Below are 14,530 nucleotides of genomic sequence, written 5' to 3' on the forward strand. Positions count from 1 at the left end.
ATGCTAAACTAAAAGGTAGTGGACAATAATTCATCACCACCAGGAACTGACTACTGGGTCACCTTATCTCCAGTCGCTCTTTAAAGGAATCGAAGTTTTCAAAACAATATCTATTTATCTGCTTCATTAAACATTTCTTTCAATATAACAACTTTATAACATTGCTTTTAAAACTTAAATTTTATAGACAAACATAACATTTTGCTCATTTACACAATTCCAGTGTTCAACTCCTGTAATTACCATGTTGGGAAATTCCACTAAACTGCCAATCAAAATCTTTTTTGTCACTTCCATTACTATGCAGAGTCATTAGGATTTTGTATACTGGAGACGTGAAAAATATGCAATGCTCTCACCAGGATTCAAACTCTGGACCTCCTAAATACGCGTCGAGTGTGCTTCCAGTTACGTCACGAAGGCATGCCGAAAGGAGGGAGAAAATACCTTATATACTCCCCCTTTTAAAGTCGTAAATGTTCATTATTTCATAAACAACTACTTCATATTATAATTTCTATGTGTCATTTTACTAGATTTAAACTGATGGTCTAAAACCAGAAATATGCAGAATTACCTAAGTCCTGACAAGTCTGGATCTCGAACTTTGTACTGTATTCGGTATGGCCAAATGCTTGGTATATATTATTGTATCTCTAGGATATTCTTGGCTGTTTCCTGAATTTAATTTTCTTGCTTTTCTGCAAAATAATTATAATAAGAAAAGTATTTAATATCGCCTGATAAATAATTTTATTAGAAAAAAGAATCAAATATGCCTGAAGCATATTACATAATTTTGATTATTTGAACTGTCTTTCTTTAAATTGCACGTGTGCTAGAACACGTTCTATGAATAAACTGGGCTTTAAACTGAATGAGTTGTGTAGAATTTGAGTTAGGAAATGTTTTTTCACAAAACTAATTACAAAATATTATAGTAGAATAAAAAAAATAGTCGCATAATGTTTCTTAGTACAGTCAAAAGTCGTTAATCCGGACTCGTCGGGACTTCGGCGATTCTGGATCATAGATCGTGAGTTTAAATCTGGTAAAATGGCATGCAGAAGTTACAAAATTAAAAATATTAAACCATAATTTATGAAATAAAGAACAATTATGATCTAAAGGGTATCAAAATTTACAAAAAAAAAAAAAAAAAAAGCTTAATATTTATTTGTTTACTTTATTAAACATTTCTTTCAATGTAAGTTGTTTAAGTTGCTTCATTTTATGTGATATTACTTTCTCTTTAATTCTATAAACAGACATAATTTCTTCTTCAGTTACAAAGTTCCGCTGTTGAAGTCTTATAATTGCTGTGTCGACAATACCGACTAATTTGTCAATCGAAATTTTTTCGTTTTCAATAGCCTCTATGTCACTTTCTTCACTATCGGAAGAGAATTATAATGATGAGGAATTTGATTTAAATCATATCAAAGACGGAGTACATCGAGATGAAATACTACATTTAGTAAGGAATTATAAGCCAAATAAAAATATCTGTCCTGAAGATAAGGATAGTGCAGACAGATCAACTTCCAATTCATTGCGCGCCGCGGCGTTTGCCCCCTCCCCGGCCGCAGAGCAGCATGAAATTGATAAACAGATTTCGGAATGGTTAGACAAACAAAGGATATGCCTTTATCCATTTTTTGAAGCAATTTCAGTTACAAAGTTCCGCTGTTCAAGTCCTATAATTGCTGTGTTGAGAATACCGACTAATTTGTCAATCGAAATTTTTTCGTTTTCAATAACCTCTGTGTCACTTTCTTCACTATCAGAAGCGAATTATAATGATGAGGAATTTGATTTAAATCATATTGAGATACGGAGACGGAATAAAAAGACGGAGTACATTGAGATGAAATACTACATTTAGTAAGGAATTATAAGCCAAATAAAATAAAAACATCTGAAGTTAAGGATAGTGCTGACAGATCAACTTCCAATTCATTGCCCCCGCCGCAGAGCAGCGTAAAATTGATAAACAGATTTTGGAATGTTTAGATAAACAAAGGATTATGCCTTTATCCATTTTTTGCAGCAATTCACTTTTTGTTTAATGGACTTCAAAACTTACTTTCGCTTTGTAGATCCTTTACATATTAGTAAATATATATCGGAAATTCTATTTGACATAATCAAAAGTTCAAGCTTACTTTTATAAAATTGCTCTAACAGTCTGCAAAAAATAATAAGCTGGATCCAATTCGAAGATTAAGGAACAACACAATCTGCAACACTAACTGAATTAGATAATTTTAGCTTAGCTTATACCATCCATTTTACATTAAACGTGCATGGGTAAACGTATTATGCGCATGCGCACACGCATATTCGTAGCCGTAAAGGTCTTACGCACTGACGCATGCGCAGAAAGCTTATACCTTTGAGGTCCGAATTAACGACTTTTGACTGTATAATATTTATTTTTTACTTGAAACATTTTTTTAACATAAGAAGTAAATTTTTATTGCCAAATTATGTGTGTTTTGTTTTTATTTTTCTAGAAGCACAGTTTCTTTATAATAGAAAGAACTGTAACCAACCGATGAATGCATTCTTTGAAGCAGAAGAACGTCTTCGTGGGAAGAATAGCAGCAATGAAGAAAGTTTTTCAGAATCAGCTAATGAAATGGATTCTGTGCACAGTTCAGATATTGGTACTTAGTTAAATATCTCACTTTTATTTTCTTTTTAAACTTAATTTGCAGAATCGGAAATCATTTGCTTTTAAACACTATAAACTTTGCCTGTTTGGTAGATATCAGTTTGTTCTCTTGGTACGGAAATATTTCAGTGTAAAATGATTACTGCATAGGACATTATTCAGTTATACATTTTCTCATTTAATTCATTAGTTGTTTGTGCAGAAAGTTTCATAACAGAGTAATTCTAGATTCATCTTACCCACAGCATGGATCTAGAAGTTAGAGAAAATCTTAGCTCCTAAATAAATGCATAGTGTTAATTTGGCTGCTGTGTCAATTCAGATTGTTTATGTGGTAGTGTTTCCATTAACCAGTGGAAACTGTTGCCAGATCGTGTAATATTTTGCAATTTTGCTACTTTTGGAAGCTCTGCTACTTAAATTTATGTCCATGTGATTTTGTAAATTTTCTGCTTCCTTTTTACATAGAAACTAATAATTTAATTACAGCTTAAATAAAAGTTGGCAAATGGCAGTTCTGCAGTCATAGCCCATCAGTGCAGGTGCACCCAAGTTTCAACACTAGGCGATGTTTTTAAGTGTGCCGTTCATTGCTTTGTTTAATATTTTGGTGGTCTATGGCTAGGATTCCAAAATTTAAATCAGATTATAGCTGCTGTATTAATTAATGTGTGAATTCTGAGAAAGGTGAAAAAATTCATTACCACCTTCCAAAAGAATTAGCTTAACTCTTTGAAAGCCAGACCATTCGCTAAACTGTACCCTCAAAATACCGAACCGCCCGAAATACTTTTCCAGTTTCACAGCAATTTCCTTCCCTCTCTGTCCACTAACGCAAAAAATAGGTGTGAAGATTTCGAATGACATCCTTTGTACTTTCTAACAAAGATTCCATTAGCCTTTAACCCCGTTCTTTATAAAACTATTCTGAAGGTCAGACCAATAAGCCTTTCTGGCTTTGTTATGATCACGACTTAGATTTTGTTTATTTCCGTTATTTTTAAAGGAAGGAATAAATTGATTAAAAATAAGTATAATACTTAAATTTTTAAACTGCAATTTTATTGCTGTTTAAAGCTAAAAAGCATCTGTACCACAAAAGAATCAACAACGAAATGTCATGATCAATCAAAAGATAAAAAAACCTCTTAGGACAAGCTGTCTGCAGTACACTGATACAATGCATTTGGGGAAACTGCACCTGCTACTGCATACCTTAGGGGGAGATAAGAAAACAAGATTACACTCTCGGCCGTTTTCGGGCAATTCTGGTTATTTCAATGTAGGGCCGTGGCGGGCGGATTGGTTATGAAAGAGCCTTCCAGCTTGGCAATTTTACATGAGTATGTGCGCATCATATTTTTTACGACATCCGTTATTTTACTGTTTTTGGCACGAAAAACAATAGAAATGAGTGAACATTGATAATAAATTTGTTAAGAAATAAAATATTAATCTTATTGCAAAATACAAATGATATCGCATTTTAAGTTCGTATGTTAGTGAGATGGAAATGCAATAATGTATTTCATTATAGAACATTTTAAATTTATTATTTAATAATTATATTTTAAAATCGAAGCTAATTTTAATATTCATCAAAGGCAAGTATAGACAAATAAAAAAGGAAAAAAACTTGGAAGGAAAAAAAGTAAGTTTAGCATTACTTACTTCTGGCAGGAAATTTATTTCTTAATGGTTACAAAATTGCACTTTAATATTTTTATTTATTTCTAAAAATAGAAATAAAAAAAATAAGGAATGGAAATCGCTATTGTTCCCCATCTAAAGGTTTCCTTGTCTTCCTTTTCTTCATCAGATAATTCTCAAAGAATGCGAGCAAAATCAGCTGGTTGCACATATTTTTTTGCCATGAAAACCGATATAAAATTTACAGAGCCAAATGTATTCAAATTAAAATAATACACGGCAATTAATAACACAAAATTACAAAATATTTGAGAAAAAAATATTTTTCGAATTTTCACTCACGAGCACGCGCATGTAGTAAACTTTACGAAAAAGCTGCCACGTAGCACAAAAGCCCAGTAAAAAAAAAAAAAAAAAAAAGTCAAATGACTTCCTTTTGGCACGTTCCATGTGTGGGGAAGGGTAGAAAGGAGGAATAACAATAACCTTCAGATGTCTCAGCTTTGATATGCGAAAAATGTGCATTAAAAACTGAATTTGTCGTAAAGTTTGCGTGTATGCGCTTGCAGGAAGGTTCAAATGCACATGTTTGAGAACTGGCTAAAAGGAATGACAACACATTACAAATTATGACAACACATTACATAAAAGTGGTTTATTGAAGCTCTATTTCTTTAAAGCATAAACAATAATTTAATAAAATTCTGTGTTTGAAAATGATGGTTGTCTTGGAGAATTCACTGTATTTGTTTTAGATTTCATTTCAAATGCAACTGGATTTATTTTTAAAATGAAAATTTTTTAGAAAAAATGATACATACAGTAAACGAAATAAAGACAAAATTTTAGAATGTAAGACATAAATGTCTGTTCGTAATTGGAATAATTATCTCAGTGTATCTGCAAAATTCCAAGATATCATTCTTTATATTTATTTTATACACTGATGGGGGGGAACCATCACCAAGAAGGAATTGTGCTAGATGAACGAAATTTGGTAGGTGTTTGGTCACATCTGAAAGATGATGTCCTTCCTAATTTTGTACTATGTGGCGCTAGTATCGCCACTATGACATGCAAATCATTATGAACATGCAAATTTAACTCGTAACTGGAGAGGTGCGGTCTCGGTTACCACTACAGGTGTTGTTCCTATCATCCCTTTTCTATATTTAGTCTGATTGAGTGGATTCTCCTGCTAGCTTCTCCTTTTGGGACCTTGATAATTTTCACCCATTAACTAACATTTTTTGCACCTGCTTCATTGTAAAATTCTAGTCCTTCGTCTGAGAGCGGTATGTCAGACCGCACCTCCCTCTCATTGCTACTGTTTCTGTCCCAGGTGGAAACATGGCTCTGAGAGTCAGTCGGAGAAATATCATATATCCTTCTGATTCGCGTTATGCAGAAGAGCTGCAAAGAATTCTTGATGAAGTAAGAAGTGAATTTAGCGATAAGATGAATGCCAAAAAGATTTTGCAAATGAAAGTTCACATTCCACGATATCAGAACTTTCTGAATCTAACAATGAATCACTGAACCAGAGACTGAAGCCATTTCATCTACAAAATATTATTATGGGAGAAACCGCTTCAAGTGGTCATCTATTGAACCTCTACCAAATGTGAGAACTTCCGTATATAATATAGTTCATCTTCCAGCATTAAGAGCATATGGAAAATTGGGTGAAAATACTGATTCTAAAACCGTTTGGGAACTCCTTTTCACAAACGAAATGTTAGAGAAAAAGAAAGAACTGAAACCTTCATATTTATGCGTAAGTTGTAAAACACCAGTTTGTTTGGTATGTACACAGAAATTATGTCGCAAATGTGCACAAGAGTATGCTGAGTAAATTGATATTTTTTACAAGAACACAATGATATTACTGATAGTTAAGGTATTGTCATTTTTTTATGTTTCCTACAATATTTATATTTTTCATCTGAATATATCTATCATATTGTAAATTAATGGAAAATAATTATTATTCATAAAAATAATAGTTATTCTGGTTTGTTTTGCATAATTTACATTTGCAAGTTATTTTTCGTAAAAAAAGTTCATGTTGCAGAAAAGACATTCCTTGTGTTGATTGATTTCTGTGTGAAATAATTTTTTTTTTCTCTTTGAAGATAAGGGTTTATAGAATGTATGGGTAAAATAAAATTTTAATATTTGAAATAAAACTTCTTATTTAAATCATAACGAGATGCAGTCTGTGTGACCGCATGTCCCCGGTTACATCCCAATATTTGATCTCTCCTGTTACGGGTTAAATATGCACTGTAAAGTTTGTGACTGTTATTTATCATTGAGATTTGACATAGTGAATTGATGTTAGTCAAGAACGCCTTTAAAAAGACGAATGGGCCATTATCAACAGCCCGGTGAGTTTGAACGAGGAAGTGTAATAAGGCTACTTGACAAGAATGTAATCCACTGTTGATATTGTTGGCAGCAGTGGTCAAGCATAGATACTGGCTCAAGACCAGGTTTAGGTGGCCGCGTGGCACTACTAGAGAGAAAATTGCTGTGTTCGGTACATGGCAGCATAAATCAAGCTGCAGTTGGCACCATAGTGATTCAATGACCTGTTAGAAATCGACAGTTCTTAATGTTATTTGAAAGATAGCTCCAAGCCAGATGCCTTGTAGCATGCATTCCACTGACTTCAAACCACTGCCATTAGCGATGTCAGTGGTGTCAAGCTGAAGTTCACTGAAGGATGTAGTGTGTAGTACAGATCTGTTGCGCTTCTTGGTGAAAGCTGGTTCTACCTTGGTGCCAGTGATGGCCGTGTGTTGGTTAGAAGCAGGTTAGGTGTGTGCCTGCAACCAACCTGTCTGCAGCCTAGATACAGTAGACCTGCTCCTGGAGTTATGTCTGGGGAGCAGAATCAGGAGGTCTCGTGGTTATCGCAAGCACTCTGACTGAAAAGTTGTACATCAGTCTGGTGGTTCATCCTGTTCTACTGCCATTCATGAAGAGTATTCAAGGGGTATTTTACGACAGGATAATGCTCACCTTCAAACTGCTGTTGTAACCTAACATGCTTGAGAATCAAACATGCTTCAAAATCAAGATGTCAACACTAAGTTGACATGTTGCTTTCACCAGACCTTTCTCCAGATGAACATGTATAGGACATATTGGACAACAACTCTAGCATCGTCCACAACCAGCATTAACCGTCCCTGTATTGAGCGATGAAGTGCAACCAGAATGGAACTCCATCCCACAAATTGACATCAGGCACAATGCACGCAGGTTTGCATGCTTTCATTCAAAATTCTGGTGGTTACGCTGGTTATTAACCCTCTGAGCGGCGCAGGATTGTAGATCCTTAATGAAGATCGGTATTTAAACAGCATTTATTAATTGAGTTTGCGTAATTACTTATTTTAGTCTGTATTTTCACACTCTTACATTCATTAAGATGAAACTTGCATTATTAAAGAAAGTAAGAAAGCAAAATTCTTAAATTATAAGCTAATACAGTCAAAAGTCGTTAATTCGGACACCCATAATCTGGAATGATCTATAATCCGGACCTCAAAGCTACAAACTTTCTGCGCATGCGTCGCGTTCACGCATGCGCACAGGCATTTACGAGAGCGCGTAAGACTCTTACGGCTGCGAATATGTTTGTGCGCATGCGCGTTTAATGTGTAACGGAGTTATACGCTAAGCTAAAGTTATCTAATTCAGTTAATGTTGCAGATTGCGTTGTTCCTTAATCTTCGAAATGGATCCGGCTTATTATTTTTTGCAGACTGTTAGAGCAATTTTATAAAAGTAAGCTTGAACTTTCGATTATGTCAAATAGAATTTCCGATATATATTTACTACAAAGCGAAATTATGTTTTGAAATCCGAAATCTGTTTATCAATTTCACGCTGCTCTGCGGCAGAGGGGGGGGGCAGAAACGTCATTATTAGATTATGATAGATTAGAAAGATTATGTCAAATAGAATTTCCGATATATATTTACTAATATGTAATTTGTATCTACAAAGCGAAAGTATGTTTTGAAATCGGAAATCTGTTTATCAATTTCACGCTGCGGATTGGAAGTTGATCTGTCAGCACTATCCTTATCTTCAGGGCAGATGTTTTTATTTTATTTGGTTTATAATTCCGTACTAAGTGTAGTATTTCATTTCGATGTACTCCGTCTTTGATATGATTTAAATCAAGTTTCTGGTCATTATAATTCGCTTCCGATAGTGAAGAAACTGACCCAGAGGTTATTGAAAACGAAAACATTTTGATTGACAAATTAGTCGGTATTCTCAACACAGCAATTATAGGACTTGAACAGCGGAACTTTATAACTAAACAAGAAATTATGTCTGTTTAATAGAATTAAAGAGAAAGTATTATCACATGAAACGAAGCAACTTACATTGAAAGAAATGTTTAATAAAGTAAACAAATAAATATTAAGCTTTTTCTTTTTGTAAATTTTGATACCCTTTAGATCATAATTGTTCTTTATTTCATAAATTATGGTTTCATATTTTTAATTTTGTAATTTCTGCATGCCATCTTACCAGATTTAAACTGATGATCTATAATCCGGAAAAATCGATAATCCGGAATCGCCGAAGTCCCGACGAGTCCGGATTAACGACTTTTGACTGTATATGCCAAGTAGCAAAACTTCTGATGACCGTATAAAACCGGTCATAACGCTCAGAGGGTTAATGTACCTGCATTTCACATTTGAAATTGGTCTTCTCGTGCGTGTATTAACATGTGATCTTTAAAATTTAATCAATTAAATATGCTACCTGGACAAATGCATTGCCAAAATTGCATTACTCTACAATAATTTTTTCTTGATGTTGTAGAGCTATTAGGTATATTTTTGGAAGCAGGAGAATTAAAAAATTAGCAAAATGGCTTTGTCGGAAATCGAACCACGGATCTCTGGATGATGGCCCAGCATGCAGAACCACTACACCATGAAGGCACGCTAAGAAAATGGGAGAAATACCTTATACAGTACAAAGTCTTTAATACGGACGTCCATAATCCGGAATGATCTATAATCCAGACATCAAAGCTACGAACTTTCTGCACATGCACATAATACCTTTATGCATGCATGTTTAATGCATAACAGGCGGTATAAGCTAGGCTAAAATTATCTAATTATCTATTTCAGTTAATGTTGCAGATTGCACTGTTCCTTAATCTTCTAATTGGATCCAGCTTATTATTTTTTGCAGACTGTTAGAGAAATTTTATAAAAAGTAAGCTTGAACTTTTGATTATGTCAAAAAGAGTTTCTGATTCTGCAGCGGGCAAGGGATCAACAAAGCGAAAACATGTTTCGATGTCCATCAAACAAAAAGTGGAATTGCTGCAAAAAATGGATAAAGGCATGAAGAATGTGACAGAGAGGTTAGTGAAAATGAAAAAATTTCGATTGACAAGTTAGTCAGCATTCTCGGCACAGCAATTACAGGACTTGAACAGCGGAACTTTGTAACTGAACAAGAAATTATGTCTCTTTATAGAATTAAAGAGAAAGTTTTAGCACATAAAACAAAGCAACTGAAACAACTTACATTGAAAGAAATGTTTAATAAAGTAAACAAATAAATATTAAGCTTTTTTTTGTAAATTTTGATACCCTTTAGATCATAATTGCTCTTTATTACATAAATTATGGTTTCATATTTTTAATTTTAATATTTCTGCATGCCATCTTACGAGATTTAAATTGATGATCTGTAATCCGGAAAAACCTCTAATCTGGAATCGCTGAAGTCCCAACGAGTCCGGATTAAAGACTTTGTACTGTATACTCCCCTTTTTGAAGGGGTGACTGGGGTTTTTAGGGGACTCAGTTGCCAAATCCTAGGTGTGGAGAATTCTCATCCAACATCCTTTTAGTTCGGGTGCCACTGTAGAGACATTAGGATTTTTGAAAGCAGGCAAGAAGAAAAATTAGTAAATGCCTTCTCCGGGAATCGAACCACGTGACCTCTGGATACTGGCCCAGCGGGCAGAACCACTTTACCACGAAGGCATGCTAGGCAAGTGGGAGAAATATAATTATAATGTTGGGATTATTTTTTTCCATCAGTGTAAAATTATGTACAAAAATTCAGTGTAAAGTTCTAAGGATCACTTTTATTTATTTATATAGTCTATTTGAGAATGTCGAACTTTCAGACCATATGTGTGGCTCTCTGAAGCAAAATTTCAGTGAAGTGGATATTCTGGAATTTTATAAATACTTCCCTTTGTGATTCTCAGAAAGCTGTAGATTTGCATCTTATACAATTTCCATATTTGGTAGCATATAAATAACTTTCCTCAATTAGGAAGCTTGATTCACATTAACAGACATTCATCTAACCTCTATTCGGAGAATCGGTAATGTGAGAGTAGTCTCTAAACATCTGAAAGATGGTTGTAGGAAAAAGATGCCAGGAAAGAAACAAGTGGCTATCCACCTACCACTCAGAGTTTCTTATGGTCCTTCCATTTAAAAAAAAAAAAAAAATCTTATCTATTAGGTCAGATTTTATACATTTACTCACTTTTTAAATACATTAAGTATGAAAATGACATATTTTTCCATTTTGTCCCACGCTGTTGTACATAATGACTGTTTGGCCCACTTGAGATACTAAGTTTGACATGCCTGGTCAATTAAATAATAATTTTTTTCTTTTCCATGCTAATAATTTCAGCTTAGGCAATCTCTACAAGTTAATATATATGCACGTTTATACACATGATGATGGTGGAATTTTGATGGTGTGATGAGAAAAGAAGACCCCAACTAATCTTAATCTAGACCCAACAATCTAGACTTAGCAATCATGATAGGATGGTGATAGAAGATAGCTTGAAACTGTTGCATAGATGGAAGGATGGGCTTGTATTCAAATGCTGCCATCTTAAATATATTTTATTTCTGGAAAAAAAAAAAAAATTCTTTAGAAGCACATTCCTTATCTTGAATAATACAGCATTCACAGTTTTATATATCTAAATAACATTGTTAGAATATACAAAAACTGCAATAGTTAGAAGTCTGTGTGGCTAAAGCGAGGGAGAAATGTGATGCATATTAAGCAGCTGAAATATTTAAAGGCTCGGAATACTTTGTATGCTGAACAGTGATTGCTTAAGAGTTTACAGCATTGTGGATTTTTGCAAAAGATAACGATGTCAGTGCAGTACAGATGCTTTGAAGGGGGTTGTATTTAAATTAAAATTAAGAATTAAAAGGTGTATTATCAATTAAGTTAGTAATTAGGAAAACTGGAAAACTGAAATTGAAAAGTGTTTATTAATTATTCATATTTCAATATTTCAGATCGACTTTTCAGGGGGTAATAGTATAATCCCTTTTAGAATTTTATATAATGTAAAAAATGAATACCAGAAAGATCATAAATTTTTACTGAAATTGCCCCGTTTTGTGTAAAGCCCTATTAAAAATTTATTATTTGAACTCATGGCCCACAAATTGTGTTATTGATTGATAGATAGGTCAACTCTGTAAAAATATAATAATAATTAATGAAACAAATGTATAGCAGTATGAGCGTAAAACTAAAGTTATGTACCTTAATATAAATATTGCCTAATTTATTGTTTTCAGATATTGTTTTTAAGTCAGTGTGTCCACCAATTCCAAAGTATTAATGTGTTGGTTCGAAGTTCTTGTGCCATATATTTGAAATTCATTCTCCTGATGTTACTAGGAACTAAACATTTGAAATAACTTAATAATCAAAGCAACATTAGATTTCTAAATAAAAACACAGATTAATTTAACTGAGAAGGAAAAATTTTATTAGTAACCAGAGTATTAGGAAGTGAAATAAATTCAACTGTCAGAAATAAACATTACTCGAAATGCATTAATAATAATAAAAAAGGGTTAATCTTCGGATTATGATAACTTGGCGATTTTTTGGCGAAAATTGGCGACCAACCCTGCTACAGCAACCTGCTAGTTTTGTTTTGGACGCCATTTTGTTTTCACGAAGTAAAGGCATGTTTTTTTGTTCTTTTTTTACTCAAAATTTTTTCCAACAATCTGCTAGCCGAATTACGCTTATACTAGAATTTTTATGGAATAAAAATGCTTAATCATGACGAAAATTAGGTGTGAAATTGGGAGAAAGTTCAGAATCGCCCACTGCTTGCCGCGTTTTTAAAAATTGCACATACACGATATCTTCCATGTACACGTCGACCTATTTTCACTTAAAAAAACATCCCAGAATTGCACAAAAATGGCATTGTGCACACTCTTGACTTTATCCATGTGCACTGCTAAAGTCCTAGCTAGTAACCTTTATCGCCTTACCAAAATGTCGCCAAACTACCTGTTACCATATTCTAAAGATTCGCCTAAAAAGTAAGAAACAATGAATGAAACAAGTAAACCACTAGCATAAAAGATATTAGTGCAAACCACCAGCATAAAAGCTATTAGTGCAATAATGCTAACAATCCAAATGGGAGAAAGCATCTAACAAGGGATATGAATAGATTAACTGAAAAAATAAAAACCTAAACTAAAACAGATTTTAATTTCTTTGTGATTTTTGTCTTCTTATTTTTCATGTTATGTTTCATCGTGACTGAATAATTTTTCTAGGTTCATGGAATTGATACAATGGGTATTTATTAAAAAAAGCAGATTTATTGGTACATTCTGACTATCACACTCCCAGTTTTATCATTCAGTAGAAGTATTTCTAAATATACATGCAACAATAGTCAGCTGACACATTTAACTTACTATAAACACATTTGATTATATGTGGAGTAACATGCTTTGTATTTAACCTTTATTTTGTTGTAGAGAAGTAATGTCCACCAGTTGTAAAAATGTAAGTATTGGCCATACAGATACCTTTTCCTAAATTTTTTTTTCTTATAAAAACTCCTTTTTATTATTTATGAACAGAACAATGCATCTGCTATTTTTATAATATTCAAAGAAACATTTTTCTTCAGTTCACAAAGTTGGCAGTGAGATGCAGATTTTTGTGATGGTGTCTGAAATCAGAACATACCAATTTATTTAGCAAGATAAAAAATTATATATCTTGTTTCCAGCTTGAAATATTTTAGTCTTTCTATTACTTTTGGAAATAAAGTAAAGATCAAATGAATTTACTACTTGACTTGCATGCTAATGAAAGTCACAGAGCTTCTTTCTTACTTCTTCCCTCTTTTCCTCCAGAAATGCAGTTTCAGTGTGATCAAGGCAGTCCAGTTAAGCCCATGGATACATTACATGCATCTCCTGTTCCCAGTATTACTTCAACTGGATCACCAGCTCCCAGTGTTAAAGATAGTGAAGAAAATTTCTACAGCCCAAAATTGAATCCTAGTTTAAAATCTAATTTATCCAGTGTAAATACTGCTAGTAAGAATCTCATTTTAATTATTTAATATATTCTCTATTGTATTTAAGTAGAAGATGTAATTTTTTTTATTATTTTATATTTAAAATGATTTTTGAATAAGAATTTTTTAGTTAACATGAAATTGAATTCTTTTTGTATATCTTAATCTTTAAAATGTGTAGTATTTAATATATAATTTAACAGACTAGAAGTTAAAATTTATGTCTGCTAATCCATTATTGAGTATAGTTATTAAAACTAACGAACTTGAACTCTTTTAAAAGATGATTTATAAGCAGACTAGTAACTTAAACTCTTTTATAGCCTGCAGCATAATACTAATGTTGCAGAATGATGATTGTACTTGAACAAGAAAATGTATGCCCTTTTTTGTTATAGAACCCATGAATACTAAAGTGTGAAATTTTTTTTGCACCAGAATTTACATTGTGTGTTACAATGTTACTAGGAAAAAAGAGAAGAAAAAAGAAAATGGATGTTAAAATTAAAGGTTAAGTTGATGCTGATTGCATCTTTTGATTGTAAAAGACTTATTCCCCATAAATTTGCACCTGAAAATAAATCAGTTAATCAGTATTTTTACGATGATATGCTTATTCTATTAAGAAACAGGATAAGGTGAGTGGTGAAGGAATTTTTTTATACTGGACAATGGTTTCTTTTAACCTGTCAGGACCAGCATCGTGTATATGCGGCGCAACGATTCCACTCTTACCAGCCCAGTGTCGCGTATATGCGAAGAGCTTCGATCAATCTCTTCAGCCCAGCGTCACGTATACATGT

General features: G+C 33.2%; 1 protein-coding gene across 2 annotated transcripts in view; it reads left to right on the top strand.

Moving 5' to 3' along the window:
* Positions 1–14,530, top strand: part of HBS1 (translation elongation factor EF-1alpha (GTPase) HBS1) — a 59,101-nt gene that overhangs the window by 6,599 nt on the left and 37,972 nt on the right. Inside the window, exons 3-4 of one of the 2 annotated variants that reach the window (XM_035356483.2) lie at positions 2,517–2,669; positions 13,561–13,746. In XM_035356483.2, coding sequence (XP_035212374.1) covers positions 2,517–2,669; positions 13,561–13,746 — 339 coding nt within the window. The remainder of the gene's footprint in view (positions 1–2,516; positions 2,670–13,560; positions 13,747–14,530) is intronic. The other variant, XM_035356484.2, reaches the window with a different exon arrangement.

The sequence above is a fragment of the Stegodyphus dumicola genome, chromosome 3 (genome assembly GCF_044657685.1).
Source record: "Stegodyphus dumicola isolate Sdum_Otavi_A_Nest chromosome 3, ASM4465768v1".
In the NCBI taxonomy this organism is placed as follows: Eukaryota; Metazoa; Arthropoda; class Arachnida; order Araneae; family Eresidae; genus Stegodyphus; species Stegodyphus dumicola.